The sequence below is a fragment of the Gopherus flavomarginatus genome, chromosome 3, assembly GCF_025201925.1.
Source record: "Gopherus flavomarginatus isolate rGopFla2 chromosome 3, rGopFla2.mat.asm, whole genome shotgun sequence".
Lineage (NCBI taxonomy): Eukaryota > Metazoa > Chordata > Testudines > Testudinidae > Gopherus > Gopherus flavomarginatus.
In genome coordinates this window covers 190,044,666-190,067,106 of record NC_066619.1, presented here as the reverse complement: position 1 = coordinate 190,067,106, position 22,441 = coordinate 190,044,666, and the positions used below count along the sequence as shown (strand labels likewise).

The window sequence follows — 22,441 nt, the reverse complement described above, 5'->3', positions numbered from 1 at the left end:
ACATCCAGTGGATACTTTCATCAGTTCAGACACACAGAACAAGAACACTGCCTCTGTAGCTTCATCACAGTCTGTTTCATCTTCACTCCGTAAAATTTCCAGCATTTAGGTTTCTAACATTTCAAGCAGGATGCTTCCTAGATGAGGCATTTGCTTCCTGGAGAATTACACCCACGTAGCTTTCATTCTTTCTAACGTTTCAACCAACATACAATATCATGAACTTTATTAACAAATTCAAAAAACAATTTCACTTCAAGAAAGCTGTCCAAGTTTGTTTTTGCCCATTTCTTACATACGAGGATATCTACAAAGACACAGATTTTCAACAATGGATTTTAAATGTGTGTGTGTATTTGTATGTGTATCTATTTTATACCAAAACAGATTAGCAGATTAGTGAGAAAATAAAATGGAAGAGCTTTTAAAGAAGCTTTTGGGCTCTGATTGTGGGGGTCAGTGGAACAGATTAAACTCAGTTTCAGAATTTTTCGTAGTGTAATAGCATAATGAAGTCTTATTGGCCTGCTGCACTGTACTTCAAATAGATTAAACAACTTTTCCATATTTATAGACATCTGGTGCCAATGTGTTGCAGAAAAGCTGAAATGACTAAATTTACATCAAAGTTGCTCATTTTGAATTAGGATTTAAAGATTTTTATACAAAACTTTTCCTGGAAATAAACTGGAGACCCAAACATAGAACAATGGGAGGGTATGCCTAGCCCTTTTTTTAAAAAAAATGAAGGCCATATAAATACATAACAGCTTTGCAATACTACCATGGAAATACACCATTTCAGGAAGAATATATACTCATCTGCCCTTAACCATGATGAATTATAGTAAAGGAAAAACATGTTTTTTCTTATCTATGGGCAAGTAAAATTTTGTATGTCTGGGGTGTGCCTGGGTGTATGTGAGAGAGAGAGAGAGAGAGAGAAAGAGAGAGTAAAATAAAAACAACGAGGCTGAATTCCCACTTTACATGGAAAACTTAATCCAGTCTTCGTTATGGAGCCATTACCTCTATGGTAAGTAACCTCATTTTTTTTTACATGTGTACATGTGTTTTATGTCAACATTTGTTGATAGGATGGCACACCTCTGAAAGAAACTCATTTGCAGCTTTTCAGGTTTTAATTAAAATTATCTCCATATATTATGGATATTATTTATAAATTAGAATCCTCACAAATAGATCAAACTGTATTCATCTGTATGTAGGTCATTCAACATCCTTTTGTAATACTGGGTATATTAGCTTTATTAACTTTCTAAATACTGGTCAAATCAGCTGGTAATACGTTATGTGAAATACTTCATTTTTCCTTAGAAAATATAATTTAATAAAAGCCTATGTTAAACTAGCTGTTTTTTTTTAAAATAGCTAAAGAGTTTATTACAATTTGAGATTCTGGCACAAAATCAGTCTGGAAAGGCTTTGAAGAAACTGAATGGACAAGCCACTTAGAAATTCTCTCATATGTATGTAAAATGAATTTAAAATAAATAAATATTATCCTCTCATTATCCTTCATAGGATCTGATCTTGAAAGCCTTTTCTGCATGTAACTCCCATTGATTTCAGAGGCAGTTCTACACTATGAGAGCTTGCAGTATTGGGCCCATAAATTGTAATATATATTACGGTATTAGACACCTAATTCAGAGCTAGATTGTTCCTAACCTCAATGTAGCCATGCAGGAAAGACAAGATATCTCAGTCCCTACACATCTATTTAGAGCTATATGTAGATCCACGCCTGGGTGGTGTTCAGATGAATGCAAGTACATATGCAAGCTTCCCCAGGGAGCAAGAGAGTGGGAACTGGGGGAAATGGGCAGAGACCTAGTGCTAAATTTTTAAATGTCTTTAGATTCCTAAAGATGCAGATAGGCAGCTAGTGATTAATTAGGCACCTAGGCACTTTTGAAAATTCCACAAGATGCCTATTTGCACCTATAGGTGCCTAAATATATTTTGAAATCAAGCCTATAGAACAGTACACCCCATGAAATAGCCAGCACAACTGCCTGAATGCAAAGTGAGGAGTATGCTTCCCTTCCAGTGCAATGAAGGGCCATGGGAATGATTGTGTCTGTCTCTCAGGGGCAAAATGCATCTCAGGTACAGCTTGGTGAAATTTGTCATGCAAAACTTTATTTTGCCAAAAAACACAGATTTGGATTAGATGAAACCATTTGCAAATTCAAGTCAATTTTGGCAATTTTTTTCAGTCAAAAGATTTAAAAAGTCACAAATATGTATTTTTTTCTTGCAGAAGGACAGTTTGTTTCAGAATTTCCTTCAATTTCGTATTTATTTTTTAAAAAATTATTCATTTTGGGTCTATGGAAACAATTTGGTCAGCACAAACGTACACAGATCCAGGAATATAGCCAGTAGAAAGCATGATGGGAGTTTGATTTTGGCTCAGAGAAAATGTTGAAATATTCTCATTTCAGGTTGACCCAAAATATATTTAATTTTTTTTTCCAGACCTGCACCTGAACTGATAATTCAGTTATTTGGACAGCCCTAAATGCAGAGCTCCTCATGTGGCAATGCAGCTACATTCTGCTTTCTACTATCAGCTACGTGCTACAAACACAGTCGAGACCTAAATAGTGCTCAGTCTGACCATTGTTCTACATATGGCTCTCCCACTGCACTCAATAGGATTATTTTGTGTGGACTGATAGCAGGATTAGTTACGGTAAAAAATGAAACGGATGTATGCAAGTACATATACAGTACAGAGGTCATGGAACAAGGCCAATCATGGAGATATATGAAATCATTTTGATATGGTTATTTTAAAAAATTGCATGCACAGTGTTAATGAGGTTTAAATAAATAAAAAGCACTTCAATAGTCTATTAAATAAGAAAAATGTGAGTTTTTTTCCATCCCAAGACTGAAAACAACCTTATTTTACAGTATATATCTCAGTTTAAAGAGAGGTTTAGAAATAAAGCAAAACCAGTTCCAGAAAGGGCAATCACTTTCTTGCCTGAAAAGCAGCAACAACAAATTGACAGACTTCTTCAAATGAAATATACTTCACACATTTCATTACTAAAATAGTCCATTCTTCATAAAACTAACAAGGCATGTAGGTGACTAAAGTCCCATTACCTAAAGCTAAAGAAACATCCCACTGCTGTGTTTGTTCAGCTCAATAGCTATTTTCTGTGCTTTTTCATGATTTTTATATGTACATTTTAAAAAGGATCCCGAGAAGTTTTTGTAAGTTGTACAAATAAGCTAGAAATATGTGTTCAAAGTGTTTAACAAGCCTATTTTGTTAGACTTATGAAATAAACTGATGACATTAGGGCTCAATCCAGGTAGCAGTCTGTGCATGGAACTCTCACTGAAAGCAATGAGAGTCTTGTGTGCATCAATAGTACGGCAGACTCCGTACAAATGATTTGCATGTCTCTATCTAATAGCAATTGCCATTGGAAAAAAAGGAAAAACAAAAACAACTTCCACCACTTGGAGGTCAGATTCTGTCATTCTTACTCATGCTGTGATTTATACTCAGCACTGACAAGGCTTCCAGAATCTGGATCCAAAGTCACAGAAGTTAATGGGAATTCCATGTTCTATTGACGTCAATGGGCTGATAATCCAACATTCTATAATTTTGTTTCAGTATTTGACAGGCAATAATTAGGAAATATAGAAGGAACAGTACAGTAAAGAATGTAAAAAAGGAAACATCTTATTAGATTTTACACTTGTAAATGATACTTCAAGTCTGTGGACTTGAAAGTAAAGTTAAACTTTACTTTTCACGGCTTTTCTTTTCAAACAAGTTTTTTATATATGTATGAACAAAAATCTGTGAGATAACATTTCAGTCTGTTGCATTATTAAAAAAGGTAAAAACAATATGGACAGGCTTGATCCTGCTCCCAATGAAATCATTGGTCAATCTCCTATTAATTCCAGTGAGAGTAGGGTCAGTCTGAGAATGTACCATGTTCCTACTCCAAATCTCTTTAATGTAAAAAAAGAAGAAAAAAATTACGGCTCAGCCAACTCTATGACTTTGTGATTTGCCTTTTATCAAAAACCATTTCTAGCCAAGATGAGAAGATAAATATATTTGCTTAGGTTTGCACAAAATTATGTCAAAGAAAGATGTGTGTGTCAGGAGTTTGGGAGGATTTCCTTAGAACAGTTATCTTAAGTTACATTACATCTTACATTTCAAAATGTACAGACACCCAGTGTTCTTTTTAACAACATTTACAGGTGAGTTTATAGATCCTTTATAAAAGGTGTTGTGATACCAAATTAAAAAACAGAAATAGAATCAAAATAATGGAGATTGAGATATACTTTTGATAGTACATAGTCAGTGCTCATTCTGGTAAAACTGACAGGTGCATCTTTGGCATTGAAAATTCAGTACAACTTCTAAACAAAATGTTGTTTCTTACAGCTTTAAAAATAACAAAAACAAACAACAACAACAACAAAGGAAAAACAGGACTGACCAAAATACCAAAATTGGGGAAATATTATTAAAGATTTATTTTTTTTTTTTAGCAAGGATAACTTAGGGACCCTGAATTACCTTCTCACTTTAGTGTATGGTTTGGACTATATGAATCCATTTAAAAATCAACTAAATTGTACCACATTTTTCGGAAAATTATATATAATATAATATATATATATTTTATATTTATTTAGAAGCTTTGAAATAGTACAGTAAACACTTTGCAACACGTGTATAAACTACAGAATGTCTTTGATATTTTGTGGGTCTGCAGATTAACAACATTTTTATGACCCACAGGTGAAAAGATTATGATCACAATCTCTCTTGTAAAGTTGGAATAGTTTGGGGAACACTTGATCACACAAAAATAATATAAAACAGTCAAGTTTAAAACAGTGATATTGCATTTATAATGCAGATTTCTTTTATCTGTACGATTGGCTTCTTGTGGTGAATATAAACATCTAAAGGGCTCAGTAACATTTTGGAGAGAGAAAGATATATAGTGCTGTAAACAGGCACACACTGATCAGAAAGGCAAGATCAGTTGCCTCTGAAGTTTCTACAGTTCCACACATTTCAACTCATTTCTCAGGCCTGCTGAGAGCAATTAGGTCCTATTGTTGGCCATGATGTCTCCAACAGCACACAAATCCTTCAGTTACATAGAACTGGATGGCCAAGATAATGAAGTTGAAAAGTTGATGCTTTTTGTTGATCGACTTTTGTGCAAATCATGCTGCTTCAGGTAAGTTCTGTAGAATTGACTAGCATATCCTTTTCCGCGCTGCAGGAAAGAAAGAAAGACACTTCTGAGAAAAAAAAAATCAGTCTCCAACACTTCTTTGTTTTAGTATTTTTTAACGTGTAGAGAAACAATCAAAACTTGTGACAAACTGTCACTTGGAATTCCCATTGTAGCAAACAGTTTAATGGTGAATCGCTTTTCAGAGAACAGTCTTACTGTGGTTCAATATTCTGAAAACCAAACGTTGCATGCTGTTTTATTATCTGTCTAACATGTCATGGCAAGTATTCCAATGTGCCTTTATACAATCGGTTTATGGATAAGGCAAAAAGTCACACTTGCAGGTTCACTATTATTGATATTTCCAAGTCTATTTTTTTCTAGTTCATCTTTTTATTTGAAACAAGACCTAGAATTTCCAAAAGAATCAGAAGCCGACTTTCCTTCCCTTTCAAAGAGAATCATTGTCCTCATCACCAACTGACCCTTTAGTCTGGCTTGACAGAGAGATGAAAAACATATGCATTAGTTCTACAATTTAAATCCAAACATTTATTGTCATGGTGGAAACTGAACTAGTGTTACATGGGTGAAACAGGTCAATGCATTAGCAAACCAGTATCCTAATCCACCAGCTGTGGTAGCTATATTAGCTCCGGACATTGGCTATTTTAACTGTAATTAGGAGCAAAGTTAACAATTGACTTGAACTAGCATTCGGAAAAGATACTGAGGCCTGGTCTACACTACGCGTTTATACCGATTTTAGCAGCATTAAACCGATTTAACCCTGCACCCGTCCACACAACGAGGCCCTTTATATCAATATAAAGGGCTCTTTAAACTGGTTTCTGTACTCCTCCTCGATGAGAGGAGTAGTGCTGAAATTGGTATTACCATATCGGATTAGGGTTAGTGTGGCCGCAAATCGATGGTATTGGCCTCCGGGCGGTATCCCACAGTGCACCACTGTGACCTCTCTGGACAGCAATCTGAACTCAGAGGCACTGGCCAGGTAGACAGGAAAAGCCCCACAAACTTTTGAATTGCATTTCCTGTTTGCCCGGCGTGGAGCTCTGATCAGCACGGGTGGCGATGCACTCCCAAATCCAAAAAGAGCTCCAGCATGGACCGTACAGGAGATACTGGATCTGATCGCTGAATGGGGAGACAAATCTGTTCTATCAGAGCTCCGTCACAGAAGACAAAATGCCAAAGCATTTGAAAAAAATCTCCAGGCTATGATACAGAGTCCACAGCACAGTGCTGTGTGACAAGCATAATGGAAAGCCAAAGAATCAAATGGACACTCATGGAGGAAGGAGGGGGGACTGAGGACTCCAGCTATCCCACAGTCCCCGCAGTCTCTGAAAAGCATTTGCATTCTTGACTGAGCTCCCAGGGCCTGCAGGGTCAAACACATTGTCCAGGGTGGTTCAGGGTATAGCTCGTCAATTTACTCCCCCTCCCTCCACCCATGAAAGAAAATGGAAAAAAACCATTTCTTAACTTTTTTCAATGTCACCGTATGTCTACTGCATGCTACTGGTAGACACGGTGCTGGGGCACTGAACAGCAGCATCTTCTCCCCTCCCTTCCCTGGTGGCAGATGGTACAGTGCAGTAGGACTGGTAGCCGTCCTCGTCATCAGCCTGTGAGTGCTCCTGGCTGGCCTCAGGTGAGGTTGGCCGGGGGCGCCTGGGTAAAAATAGGAATGACTCCCGGTTTTTCCTGGCAGATGGTACAGAACGGCTGGTAACCATCCTCATCACAACAACGGGGGGCTGAACTCCATCAGCCCTCCCCCACCCTTTCATATCTAAAAAAAAGATTCTGTACTGCCTGGACTATCATAGCAGCGGGATGCTGGGCTCCTCTCCCCCTCACCATTTAATGTCCTGCCTGGACTATCATAGCAGCTGGAGGCTGCCTCCCCCTCATTTTATCTCACTAACAAGTCACTGTTTCTTATTCCTGCATTCTTTATTACTTCATCACACAAATGGGGAGACCTTGCAATGGTAGCCCAGAAGGGTTGGGGGAGGAGGGAAGCAACAGGTGGGGTTGTTGCAGGGGCACCCCCTAGAATGGCATGCAGCTCATCATTTCTGTGGGATCTGACACGGAGCGGCTGTGCTCTCTGGTTCTCTAGTGCATTTGCCCCATATTCTAGGCAGGACTGACTCTATTTTTAGATACAACATAAAGGAGGGAATTGACCTGGGGGGTCATTCCCATTTTTGTCTTTGTGCCCCCGGCCAACCTCAGTGAAGGTCAGCAAGGAGCACCCATGACAGCAGCAGACGGTACAGAACAACTGATAACCGTCATCTCATCACCAATTTACAATGGCACAGCAGATAGTACAGAATGACTGGTAACCGTCTCTGCTACCTTGCAAAGGCAAATGAATGCTGCTGTATAGCGCTGCAGTACCGCCTCTGTCAGCGGCATCCAGTACACATACGGTGACAGTGACAAAAGGCAAAACGGGTTCCATGGTTGCCATGCTATGGCGTCTGCCAGTGCAATCCAGGGAAAAAGGGCATGAAATGATTGTCTACCGTTGCTTTCACGGAGGAAGGAATGAGTGACGACATTTACGCAGAATCACCCGCAACACTGTTTTTGCACCATCATGCATTGGGATCTCAACCCAGAATTCCAATGGGCGGAGGTGACTGAGGGAACTACGGGATAGCTACGGGATAGCTACTCAGAGTGCAAAGCTCCAGAAATCGACGCTAGCCTCGGTACATGGACGCACACTGCCGAATTATTGTGCTTTGTGTGGCCGTGTGCATTCGACTTTATACAATCTGTTTTACAAAACCGGTTTATGTAAAATCCTGTAATGTAGACGTACCCTTACACTGAGTCAGATTCTGATCTCAGTCACACTGATGCTGATAAGAAATGGAACTGGCTCACTAGATTGACATCTTGATTTTTTTCTAAATGATTTCATGTTAAATTCAAGTTTTAACCTAAACTTCAAATTGGTGAAGTCTGATGTAGCGGAAACAAAGATTAGTCCATTCATGGAAGTGAAGTGTTACAATTAAAGTAAAAGAAATCTTCCTAACTTTATAATGACTTCATATATATATATCACATAGACCTATCCCAAGTCTCATTTTTTTTTTAAAAAGACACTGCTTAGGTTCACTTAAAAAATACTGTAAATCAGTACAATATAATTCACAGTGAAGTTAGATTATTTATGGGGAAATCTACTAGCATATATATTATGTATTCATCTAATCTAGTCTGCCGACATAGACTATCATCTGGGACTCATGATTTACAAATATAAGAGATGAAGTCTATTCAGTATATCATCCTATGAGTTCAACACAGCAAACGACTAGATCTGTTATTAACATTAAAACTAAACCAAAATAAGAAATATGTTTGGTTTTTTTAGTGACTATGAATTGTGAAGATTTTTTCCACTGGCAAGACGCATCAAAATAGATAAACTAATGAGATATTTTTCTAATAAATATTCACCAGCATTACTAGAGTATATTTGTTATAAAACTATCTATTTTTTGTCTGTTCTGTTGCACTTGAACAGAGTGTGTGTGTGTAGGGGGGGAACTTTACAATTCATATTAACCACAACAAACAACAATAAAAAATGAAATTTTTATTGGCTTTAGTTTTGTAGGCCTGTGCTTTAGAATGTAAAGGTCCTGACTGTGTCTTCTGCTGTAATAGAATATTGTAATAATTTGTGTGTATATTGTATGATCTTGTACTCGATAGATAATTACTCTCACAGCAAAATGACTGACCAAGTATTCTACAATTGATTAATAACACAGTAAAAGCATCCCAAATGGTTAATAACTTAGATTGGTGAATAATTAAATTGCATAGTATTTTAATATATGCTGCAAAGATCCGCAGGAGACACATTAAAGAGCCACTTACAGCTCCTGATCCTCAGTCAAGAGTATCATTGCGGTATCCAGTAAACTCAAAAGAAGCTCACACCATGCACAAAACTGTCAGATTCTAAGTACTGGATTTCACATCCTTAAATAAATAAATAAATACCACATATATTTTCTTTAATCTTCAAAGCTCTTTATAAACACTCATATATTAATCTTCGCAATAGATTGGTAAAATAGTTAAGCACAGTAGCCCCAATTGCCTGCCATTATTGAGAAAGCCATGGAAGGGGACAGATATGCAGGAAATCACAACTGGGATTCTTGTCATGCATTCCCTTAAGACAGTTTAATTTGAAGCCCTGTGGAATTTGCAGGGGATGAAGCTTCTCACCCTTACAAATCCACATCAGGGACAACTGCTGCTCTATTTAGGTCTATTGGCTTTTATTGCCTATCTGGCAGTGTGAGTGCATTGGAATCAGGGCCATTGGAATCTAGGTCTCTCAAAGCACACAGTATGACCTCTTTGTTTGCCTAGGCTTTCCTTAGAAGTGAATGAGTACATTTTTGTAGTAGCTGGCTGGTGATGTCTTTGCCTTACCCTGTGTCAGTGTGTAAATTTTCTTATTTAATTACTATTTTTAATGTATGTGCTTACACTACAATTAGCCCATTTTATAACACTAAGTACATATCTGCAATGTCTGTGCCTTGCAAGTTCCTTATTCAAGTCTTTCCTGGTCCCAAAACCTAAGAGAACTCTTCCATGTGGAACACCGCCAGAAACAGATTTACTGGATTCCAAGGGTGGTGATCAAACCTACCTCCTCTTCTTTGTTCTGGAAGGGTGCCTGGCTAGAAATTCATGTGCAGAGAAATTTGTCTGACACTGAATTATCCTTGTTTACAGATGGGGAAACTGAGTCAGAGAGCTAAAATGGGAAGAAGGATGGTCTTGTGGTTAAAACAGAAGGCAGGAAGCCAAGAGATCTGGAAACTATTCCTGGCTCTGCTAAAGATTTTCTGTGTGGATTTGGGAAAAATCACCAAATCTCTTTGTGCCACTATTTCTCCTTATGTAAAATAGGAAAACAATCTTATACCCAACTGATAGAGATACAACAAGGCTTAAATCACTATTCTTTATAATCCACTTTGAGATCCATAGATAGAAAGCACTGTAGAATTGGAAATTATCAAAAGCAAGGTAAGAGCTGGTATAAAAATTCAAGAATTCCTGGCTCCCAGTCTTTATCTCAGATAACACTTCTTTCTTTGTCCCCATTTAACTGTTCTTGTACTCTGTTCTCATTAATGAAGTCTGAAATATAGTGGAGTAGAAAACTTTATATATACAGCCACTGGGAATGACAGTTTTTGGTTACAAATGTTGTAAATTAGTAAAGTTTAATAATGTTACTACCATACTTACATAAGTTCAACCCTTTAATAAGTGTCTTAAGGCAGAAGGAGAAGGAGGACTAAATAATCAGCACAAATAGAAAGCCATTTTAAAATATGTATTTTTCTTATTAGCATACTTGTGTGATGGGGTGCATAAAGATGGAGGTGGAGCTTAAAAGGAAGCCAGATAGTCAAAAGAGGGCTGACAAGACAGGAAGAAGGACCTGTCCTAGAAGCTACTGAGAAGGGATGCTATGACAGTGTCTCTGAGAAAAGAAGATCCTACCTGCTGAGCCCAGACAAACTAAAGGTGCAGTAAACACCTCTTCTTCAGTAACTTTTGCTACAGACTGCAAAGCTTGGACTATAGAATGAGGGGTTGGAAGTGGCCCAGGGAAGGTATCTGTAAGGGTTCCTGGGTGCCTGCCCTTTGGTAACCCTTACAGGACCCTGGGCTGGAGCCTGTGCAGTGGGAGGATCTGGGGGCCCCCTACCAGCCCTACTCTGTCTTAAAGAGGAGCTGACTTCCTAGCCACGATGCGATGCTTCCATCATGCACCAACCATCACAACTTGCATGAAGGGTAGTTCAAATATTGTTACAGATCCATAATCTATGTTATTTTGGAGATAGTTGTCCTTCTCCAAAGGGCAAGGGTTTTGAATGTTAATGTGAGAGAATATAATATAGAAAATTTATAATAGATTTAAATAAAAATTGGAAGCAGAGTACAGCAGCCTTACATTAACATTTATTCTTCAATTGATATGCATCCATACCTATCCCAGTAATAGTTACACATAGAGCTTGAGGAAAGAAGACACACAAAAGACTTGGTGGAAGAAGAAGAAATGAATAGGGAAGAAAAAAAAGATAAAAGGAAAAATAAAAGAAAAAATACAATAACTATAATTAACAATTCTGGCTTATAAACAACAACAGAAATATATTGAACAAAACAGAAGATCTATCAAGATACATTCAGAAGAAACCTTTCCATCACAAAACCTCCCCTTTGTACTCTTTTCCTATTTGCCCTTTTGTCTGTTTTCTCTCATCTTGCCAAGGAATCACTTAGGTCCGGATTATAGCTAGATTTTAGGTTGGTTATGAAGAGGGGGAAAGGTATAAGGAGCATTCCTTACGCTAATGACTCCCAAACAGGGACTTGCCAGTTGCCACATTGCCAGGGACTTGCCAGTTGCAAACCTTTCACTTCTCTGAACAGAAGAGTAGTCCTGTTAAGCATTGCTAGCCACCCTAGAAGGACAGGAAGAGGAGGCAGAGCCGTGATCCTGCAGCTTCCCTTCACAATGGCCAACAGAGAGGGTCAGCTGCAAAAGGGAGTGCATGTTGCACCTCTTTTATGGCATTGCTGCAGTCATGCCCACCCTATGCACTGACAGTGCCAGGAAAAAATCATGGCATAATACCTGTAGCAGTGCGACCCCATACTTCCCTCACGATGGGGCAGTAGCTTTAAGATTGAATTGAGCCTTACACTGAAAACTCTTCAGGGAAGGGACCATGTAAAATGTCATGCATACTTATGCTGCTGTATAAATATTAGTGCTACTGCTACCAAGAGGAGGAAGAAAAAAAAAATCTCTTCAATCAGAGACACCCACGTAACCGAAAAACAGAAGGGAAACAAGGCAGCACTATATGCTATATTTACTACCCGAGAGCCAAATTAACATTTAGTGTGGAGTTTAAGTACAAAGAGTTTTATACTCCTTAACCCCACATAGCAGCTGTACTGGAGATTGCCATCTGGGCTGCCATGCAAGGGCACAATCCCATGCACTGTAGTATTTGTCACCACGCCTGTCTTTATGTGGTAAGCACAGAGGGTCACTTTGCAGGGTAAGGTGGGTGTTGCTGCCATAGGAAAGAAAAAAGCAGTCATAGGGCTGTGTGGCAGACCTCCCCAACCTACATCATATTTACATTATGTTTATCTTGATTTTCAATTTGCATTATTAGTTGTCTTGAACTGTCCTTATATTTCTATAGTTTGTTTGCATTATTATATGTTTTAAACACAGAGTGACATCTGGCACTATCATACTCCCATTGATTTGGACAGGGCCAGGATTTCACCAGGGATGCTGGAGGGAATGGATTACTCAGATGACTAGCAATATATGTCTGCTCTGTATCTCTGGTGCAAAGTTAGCCCAGTTTGTTAGTGATTGCATTTTATCTGATGGTAGCTTGTTGCCCTATATGAAAAGAATTGGCAGTCTCAGTCTAGTAATTAATGGGCAGGTGTCCAAATCACAAAACCACTTCAAATGTCCCTTTTTAAAGAGTGGTCAAGGAGTGAATGGGAATGCAGAGTGAATTACAGTACCACAACGCAACACCCTTTGTGGTGGTTTATCCATGTAAAGGATGAGATACATTGCCAGGGTGGGGATGTGGGAAGGGAAAGATTACACTCCTGCTCCCACGTTAAAGCTGTTCTCTGGACAGAGAATGTTCCAGTCACCAAAGCTGTCAATCCAATACATTTCACAATTCATATAGTCATTTTAAATATATAATATTTAAAGAGAATTTTTAAATTATTACTGATGATATCTTATGAAAATGCCATTAAAAGACATTCCAGATATTTCTTAATGGGATACTGTCAGTCTTGTGCAGTCCCCAAATCACTAGTTCGCAAATGTGAAGATGACATTTTCCCAAATATTCTTTCCTTACTGATTAATGCAGAGAGGAATTTTTTTTAAAAGAGCTTAAATGGGATGTTTTGTGCTCCATGTCTACATCTGTACATTTGCATGTTTGTTTTTAGAGTTCAAAAGTCACAATTTAGAGGATTTTATGTTGCTACAAACTTTCTCTGCATGACAACAATGTGTTGCAAAAAAGGACTTTGGAAAAATACTCATTTTCATATCTAGAAGGAAAAATCAACCAAGTTCACCCATGCTGCAGCTCTAGTGAAGTGAGTAGAATAACATCAAGGCTCGATAACGTCTTAGGGCTCCATGGTGCCATTTAGATACAGTTCACGTAGTAAGAAGTGGTAGAAAGATACAATGGCCCAGAAGTATTTAGGTTTCTATCTGCCTCTTTAGGCACTGAATTCCATTGATTACGTGCCAATGACATTTTCAAAATTGCTGCTCAACTGCTGCCTGATCCTGTACACACCTAAGTTCCCTAGATGCCTACGTTTCTGATGGTCAGCATTTTCAAAGCTGCCTATAACCTGATTGTCATAAACAGATGGTTAAGGGTTAATGTCTCTTTTTCCTGTAAAGGGTTAACTAGCAGTAAACCTGGAACACCTGACCAGAAGACCAATCAGGAGACAAGATACTTTCAAATCTCGGTGGAGGGAAGCCTTTGTTTGTGCTTTCTGGGTTATGCTCTGTTCTCTCTGGCTTCTGAGAGGGGCCAGACATGTAAGCAGATTTCTCCAATCTTTCTGAAAAAGCCTCTTCTGTTCAATTTAGTAAGTGCCAGTTAGAAAGGCGGTTTAGTCTTTTTGTTTGTTTTCTTTATTTGCAAATATGTATTTGCTGGAAGGATTGTATCTCTATTGCAACTTGTATTCGTGCTGGGGGGAGGATTCTCTATAGTGTCTATAAGCTGAAAGACCCTGTAACATTTTCCATCTTGATTTTACAGAGACAATTTTTACTTTTTTCTTTCTTTTATTAAAAGTTTTCCTTTTTAAGAACCTGATTGATTTTTTGGTTATCTTGTGCAAGACCCAAGGGGAAGAGGTCTGTACTCACCAGGGAATTGGTGGGAGAAAGGAGAGAATGGGGGAGGAAAAGCCTGATTTCTCTCTGTGTTAGGATTACTGTCTCTCTCTCTGGGAGAGTCTGGGAGGGGGAGAGAAGGGGGGCAAGGTGAATTTCCTCTCTGTTTTAAGATTCAAGGAGTTGAATCACAGGGATCTCCCAGTGTTATCCAGGGAGGGGAGAATCTGGGAGGAAGAAAGGAGGGGAATGGTTTATTTCCCTTTGTTTTGAGATCCAAGGGGTTTGGGTCTTGGGGTCCCCAGGGAAGGGTTTGGGGGCCAGAAAGTGCCCCAAAACACTATATTTTGGGGTGGTGGCAGCTCTACCATTCCTAAGCTAGTAATTAAGCTTAGGGGGGTTCATGCAGGTACCCCATCTTTTGGACGCTAAGGTTCAGAGTGGGGGTTCATACCTTGACACTGATGCTACTCCACAACTAATGAGCAGCTCAGAGCCCTGGCTCAAGCCAAAGTCCTGGATGCCCTGAACTTCAATTCTCAAATGAGGCCAGGGACTGCCTATGTCACAAGTGGGGACTGACCCTATAGGCATGCTCTGAGCACGCCTAACATCTGTTACCTGCCAGCTCCACAGCAGGATGGCCAGATGCAGGCCACTGATGAGTGGGGAAGCAACACAGAACCTGCACCAAAGTCAGTCAGGGAACAGGGAAACTTAGGATGTGTATGAGAGGTATCAGTCATGAGCAGCAGACAGAGGGAGATAAATGGTTTTGATTGCTAAGAGATAAGCTACCTAAGCAGCTGACCTGGAGTAGGGGCCTAACTCCAGGAGAGGATTTGTATCTGAGGATCCTGAGCAGAAGCAAGCACACTAGGTCAGCTACTTAGGAGTAGTCTCCTCTCCTCTTTCATCCACTCTTCTCCTCAGCATTTCACTCCTAACTTAAGTGGTTTCATGATCACTTTGCTGGCTTCAGAGGATCCTTTTCTTAAGCATTTAACTCTCTGCTTGGGCGCCTAACTCAGGACTGAGGATTCAACTATGTGGCAGGCCGCCCATAGATTTGCCATTGCACTGCTGAACAGAGCAACACCTAAGTACCTTTGAGGATCTGGGCCAACACCTCAGACTGAATATGAAGAGCCATTCTCCAATGGTGGTGCTGATAGCCATTGAACCAAACTGTAAACACTGTATATCATGAAACGTCTTTAAGCCAGTGGGTGCTACTGCACCCCCCAGCACCCATAGTTCCAGAACCCTGACTACACTCTTTAGGGAGATCAGCCACTTCTCTTGGCCAGTGTGTGTATATGTCTGAGTGTGTCTTTTTGCAGTGGGATCCTCACTATCTGTCCACCAGAGGAGTAGGAAACACATAGTCCATGCCTTTTCTTATGCACAGGGCTGTGTCTGTAGAGCTATTCAAAGTTGGGAGGAGTATGAAGAACCTCCATCCTCCCCAGCCAACACATATTGTAGCCAGACAGAATTTGTCCCTTGAAATCTGATAGCATTTGGACTGATATGTACAATTACTCAGATTGTGTAAAATCAAATGACATGTGAGCATTAGGTCTGCAGGCTATGAATAAAATAATGAGGCTGAAATACAAAGGATTAGTAATTGCTGTGCTGAACACTTTCTGACAAACATCCTTGCTTTTATCCAGATAAATAAATCCTAAAGATCATTAAATTCTGTTCACTACACTGAGGATTTTCTATGCACTTAGGATTTTCTACACAAGCATATCCAAGAGTTATCTTGCCCATAATAAATAAAGTAACCACATACCGTGCCCTTTCTTTTTGTCTTGCATAAGTGTGTATATGATTTAATTGTCCAAATTCACGTAAACCAATGCCAGGACAATGATTCCAAAGCAACTGGAGATTTGACACTGATGGACGTTGCACTGATCACACAGTGTTTAAAGCCTATTGAGAATTACTTTGATACTGATGATATTACCCCCTTCCCCCCACACACATTCCCCATTAAAAAGGGGCATATCACTTGTCTATATACAAGAGGGTCACTTTGCAGTGATTTTTCCTACTAGAAATTAATTCTGAAATCTGCACCAACACCTAAATGGATGATCAACTTGTTTTTAAAGTCTGTTGTCCAAATTCTATATTGACACACACTCAGTCAACTTGACTAGTTTCAGTGCGGGATTTAACAGAACCTGTTTTAAGAAATTTAAGTTCCTCATTTTTAATATGCTTTTGACTTCTAGGTCCTACAAATAAACTGACTACACTGGGAACTGTACGTGCATGTCTGTGTGGACTAATGGACCATTCACATTTCCATTTTCATTCCCAATCTAAAAAAACAAACAAACAAAAAAAACATAAGATGATCATAGTTCTGAGAATAAAATCCTCAATACTTTGCTACATTGAGGGCCATTCCAACAATTTGCCACATAGTGCAGACTTGAAGTACCATATTTATTGTGGAAATGATGTCTTCCAGATACTACTGGTGAATGCAGAGAACAGTCAGCTATTCTCTACAATGGACCAAAGAAAAGTGAAAGCCGATGTTCTCACTAGAAGTACTAACCAGTAGCAATTTTTTCTTCTCTGTTGTACTATAACCATAATATCTTCTGATAACATGGTAATAATACACACAGCATCACTGTCTTAGAGACAGAGAGAATCATAGAGAATTTCAGACTTGAAGACACCTGAATAGGTCATATAACCTATACTCATGCATTCTGGTGGGACTGATTTCATTATTCCTGAACCATTCCTGATACATGGGTGTTATATCCAGCATTGAACATCTCCAATGAGGGTAATTCTAAACTGTCTATTGGCAACCTATTCCATTGCATACGTGTCCTAATCGCTAACTTACATTTTTCCTGCTTCATCTTAAACCACTCATTCCTGTGCTATACTCATTGACTAATGATCATAATTGATCCCTATCCCTATCCTCTTTGTAACAGCTGTTTATATAGCTTTCATGTCCCTCTCAATCTCCGTATATCTAGATTCATTAATCCCCACTCGCTTAGCCTTTCGTCTGTCTTATTTTCAGAATAATTCAACATTTTCACTGCACATTTCTGACATCTATGAATATTTGTTTTTTTTAATTGAGAAGCCTGAAACTGAACACAGCACTTTGATACAATATTACACCAGCACTGCATTCCTGTCTTGTGCCACGTTTAACATTTACAATAAGCTTTGGTGCTTTTGTGAGGTAGTATAATCTGGATGGTATTCGTTTATCTAAGCGTTTTATTTGTCCTTCTTAAATGAAGCTTCAGTTTTTACTGAATACCATACTTTCAAATTTCCGCTAGTCCCTCCAATTTACTAAGATTACAGTGTGTTTTATTATATTCTAGAAAGCATTTGTAATACTCTCCAAGATTCTACTGTCAAAAATATGATTATCACCTATCTCTACAGTATCTTCCAAGTCAATAATGAATCTGGAATAGGCCACTTCAAGATACAACAAATATCCTCTCCCTAGCTTGATATTAGCCCATTATAACAACAATTATTGTTTTTTTGTTATTTGTGAGCTAGTTTTTTAAAACTCACCCTTCCTTTTTGCACTCAAAGTTATGTGTGGCACATTTAGATGTTATGTGAGTGTGAATTTGCTGTCATTTAGATGTCATATGAAAGCATAGCCAGGTAGTTGAACTGACTGTACTTAAGAGTTCAAAGGCTCAGGTGAAATATTGCAGAACCAGGAAGGAAGGTTGAGTTGAAGTACTGTTCATTATCAGTCCCTCTTAATTGACTCCACATCCATCATTATACATTACATTATTTCAGCTTACCTATGAAAATGTCATGTAAAACAATAGGAAACTCTGTATTAGGAAGATACGCTTGACCACATTTCTGAATTTTTGAAAGCAGGATTCTGGATTGCACATCACAGATCGGACAGTACATATTGCATGCTTAAATACTAAAACAGAATATGTAAAACTGGGAATTATGTGTACATGCAAATAGAGGTTTTATTATTGCAGCTCATACATGCACACATTTTGCAGGTAGAATTTAGGAACATGTTTTGAAGACTTGCTTCACTATGTATACTATATTTTCTGTAACCAATAAAGATTGTTTTCCTATCAAAGAAATAAATTAAATTAGTTTAGTCTAATTTGGTTTTCATGAATCACATTGCTCACCACTCACCAGGTTATTTTACTCTTGGTGCTTACAGACTGAGTCTGACTGCTTTATTTTTTTTTTCAGCAATTTACCAGAAACTGAAGTCAAACTTAATGGTCTAATTGCCTGGGTCTCCCTTTCCCCTTTCTTAAAACAAGTTACTAAATGTGTCATTTTCCAATTCACTGAGACCTCACTGGACTGCAGTGACTTCTGAAAACAAATTAACTATATTCAAAGTAGCTTCATGCCAGCAGCAATCCCCATTGCTAGCATGAATCTCTTGGCATGGTCAGTGGCTGACATCTGAGAACAAAGTTGAAGCACAGTCTATGGCGAAATGTGCTTGTCAGGTAACAATGTGGTCCTGGACATTAGAGTGTTCACGTGTAAATGTCAAGAAGATATCAGTGCAGTTACTCCTGAGGACTGCTTTTCCTTGCCTCCCCTCCCCCTCCACCAATTATGTATCATGTTCTTTAAACTGTTGTCCTCTTTCCTTCCCTCAGGGGAAAAACAGTTGGGAAAGGAGATATGCCTTTACAAATGAAAGTAGAGGAAGAAGCAGCAGAAAAGCAAAGGCTTTTGGAGGGGTGTTTTAAAGGTTTTGCTGTATATAGAACAGTGAGGAGACAAGCAAAGGAACAGAAGCTAACTAGTGTGGGTATATGAAGAAGATCATTTCGCCATGGAGTGAGCTGTGAGCAGGGCCGGCTCCAGGCACCAGCCCAGCAAGCAGGTGCTTGAGGCGGCCACAGGGAAGGGGCAGTACGTCTGGCTCTTCAGCAGCAATTTGGCGGCGGGACCCTCACTCCCTCTCGGAGCGAAGGACCTGCCGCCAAATTGCCACCAAAGACTGAAGCAGCAGCGGTAGAGCTCCCGCAGATCACAATCGTGGTTTTTTATTTATTTTATTTTATTTTATTTTATTTTATTTTTCTGCTTGGGGCAGCAAAAACCCTGGAGCCGGCCCTGGCTGTGAGCAAGAACCACTTGGTGTCCCTCCTCCATTGTGGAGTGCATATGTTGAAGCTGTGGTGAGGAGAATCTACTTTGCATAGAGCCAGGGGTAGGAGCAAGTTCTGTTCCGCACTCCAGTGTCAATCACCAGAGAAAAGGACAGAGGCAGTGAGCCTTCATAATAAATGTGATGCTAGCGCTGACTTCTATGTAACATTGCATGCCTAATGTGAGTAAAATTTTCAAAGCCGCCTAAGTGATTTGGGAGCCTAAGTCCTGTTGCCGAAGACACTTTTAAAAATGAGACTGACTGCTAAGTCACTGAGATGCTTTGAAAATGTTACCCTATGGTGACAGATACAGCATTCTCAAAAATAACCAACAATATATTTAGCAGATTTTTTGTTAGTTTGTTTAATATTTTAGTGTTGGTGATTCAAAAGATGACATTCTATTTTCTGATGGTATGGCTACACTGCAATTAAAAACCCAAAGGTAAGGAGTTGTTTTACTGTGGTGTAAACATTTGGGCTCGAGCTCTGAGACAATCTCATCTTGCAGGGTATAGTGCCTAGGCTCCAGCCTGAGCCCCAATATCTACCCCATGGTTAAACAACCCCTTAGTCTGAGTCAGCTAGCATAGGCCAGCCACACGCTTTTAATTGCAGTGTAGACATACCCTGACACTACGCAACCACTGTTCTAAAATGGTGTGTGTGTTTGGTGGGGTGGGGCGAGGAGGAAGCTATCTGCTGTCTTTCAGTGAGATGTAAAAACAAGATTCCAACAACTTGATATAAAAGAGCTTGCGGCACCTTTTATAAAAGTATAGGGGTAAATTCAAGAAACCTGGTCAAATTCAAGTTGCCTGCCTCACAACAAATCCCTCTTCAAACCAAACAGAAAATGTATTCTTTACTTTTTGCCCTAAACTGTTGCAAGTTGCTGATATTTGTGGTATTTCATCTCAGAAGTGGCTGCATTTCAGTGGTGGAGAAAGTGTTCCCTATACTTCAAGGGTTCTCAAACTGGGGGCTGGGACCCCTCAAGGGGTCGTGAGGTTATTACATGGGGGGGGGGGTCACGAGCGGTTGGCATCCACCCCAAGCCCCGCTTTGCATCCAGCATTTATAATGGTGTTAAATAGATTTAAAAGTGTTTTTAATTTATATGGGGGGTCACACTCAGAGGCTTGCTGCGTGAAAGGGGTCACCAATACAAATGTTTGAGAACCACTGCTATACTTACTATTGCATTCCTTGCTATTTTATAATATAGAGCAGGGATAGGCAACCTATGGCACAGTTGCCAAAGGCGGCACACAAGCTGATTTTCAGTGGCACTCACACTGCCTGGGTCCTGGCCACTGGTCCAGGGGGCTTTGCATTTTAATTTAATTTTAAATGAAGTTTCTTAAACATTTTAAAAATCTTATTTACTTTGCATACAACAAAAGTTTAGTTATATATTATATACTTATAGAAAGAGATCTTCTAAAAATGTTAAAATGTATTACTGGCACGCGAAACCTTAAATTAGAGTGAACAAATGAAGACTTGGCACACCACATCTGAAAGGTTGCTGACCCCTGATATAGAAGGATACTATGAAGTTCTGTCTAGTGTCTTAGCTATATAAAAAGACTCCGGTAATATTGCCTAATAGGCAGCTAATATTCCTGGTTTAGAATGGAAAAGTTGAATGTGTCTCTCATTTTTCTTCATGTTAAAAAAAATGGAACAATTCAATTAAAATAACATCACTCAAGGGTAAATTTTATTAAGTCATATTAAAATGAACATATTCAGTTATTTCTGCATTTTCTAAACTTTTCCTTCTTGATTTTGTCATGTGACTTATCCATTTCCTCTCTAACTATTATAGCATTAGATACCTTGTTACCATTACTCCCTTTGAGACACGACTGCAAGAAGAATACAGTCACATGAAGAATATAAAATAGTGGAGAATAGGAATTTTAAAAACATTATGTAAGTTACTCAATAACGGCTGAGCAGTGAATCATCATGAGTAATTTATGTAGGGTCATAGAGTACTTACTGTAACCAGTGAATATATATTACCTTTCACGCTTACCTTATTCATTCCTATAACAAGATTTTTAAGTATTTTATTTTATTTAGAAATATAGCTTAAATTACTTTTAATGTCCCACAACAAATTTACACTGATAAGTTTTACTTATACAACAACTTCTGTCTCTCAGCATTTTAAAAATGACAGTGGTAAAGCCAAGAGTTCCTAGTAGTGTTTAGAAGAACAGGCCAAATGCACAGTTGGTTTCTGGGCATTAAAAGCTATTTATGCAACTCAGCCTCCAATTTTTGTGTGTGCAATTTTGCACGTGCAAATCATTTGCACACATAAGCCTGGATCCTGAAAACTGAGTCATATGAGTGCCCAGGAAGAATTCCATTCACTCTACTGGAACTCCATACCAACGTGAGGGTATCACCTTTACAGGTCAGATTACAGGATAAGGAGCAACTTTTTAGCCATCTTTGTGCACAAAATTATAGAATTTGCACATGCATAACTCACTCATGCAGGCATATAAAGTTTTACGCATACACATTCTGTGGATTGCACAGCCAAATAATAGTACTTGAACTTGTGCATTTCAGTGCAGACTTGTTTGAAGCCACCTTTGAAAAATGCAACCCTTACAGTCAATTTTTAGAAGTAAGAACCCAATTGCACATGCATTTTTGGTGCATGTTTATATATATTTGATTGCCAATATGTACCACAATTTTACAAGAAAATTCTGCATTTGCATGAGAAAAATCATGAGTTAGTGGCCCAGCTAAGCCTTGTGATACCAATATCTGCTTTGTTTGTACAACTGTGTGAGAAATTATAAGTGCATAAATGCACATGCTAAAATGGGTACAAGGCCACTATCCTTTCTTTTTAAAAATCAAGCACCTATTTTTTTTTCAAGTGTTACTTTTGGGGGGGGGGCGATAAT

General features: G+C 38.9%; 1 protein-coding gene across 3 annotated transcripts in view; it reads right to left on the bottom strand.

Annotated features, from left to right (window-relative positions):
• Nucleotides 1–209: 209 nt before the first annotated feature.
• Nucleotides 210–22,441, bottom strand: part of PCDH10 (protocadherin 10) — a 46,374-nt gene continuing 24,142 nt past the window's right edge. For all 3 annotated transcript variants that reach the window (XM_050946266.1, XM_050946265.1, XM_050946264.1), the window contains one exon: nt 210–5,312. In XM_050946266.1, coding sequence (XP_050802223.1) covers nt 5,293–5,312 — 20 coding nt within the window. In that variant the 3' untranslated portion in view covers nt 210–5,292. The remainder of the gene's footprint in view (nt 5,313–22,441) is intronic.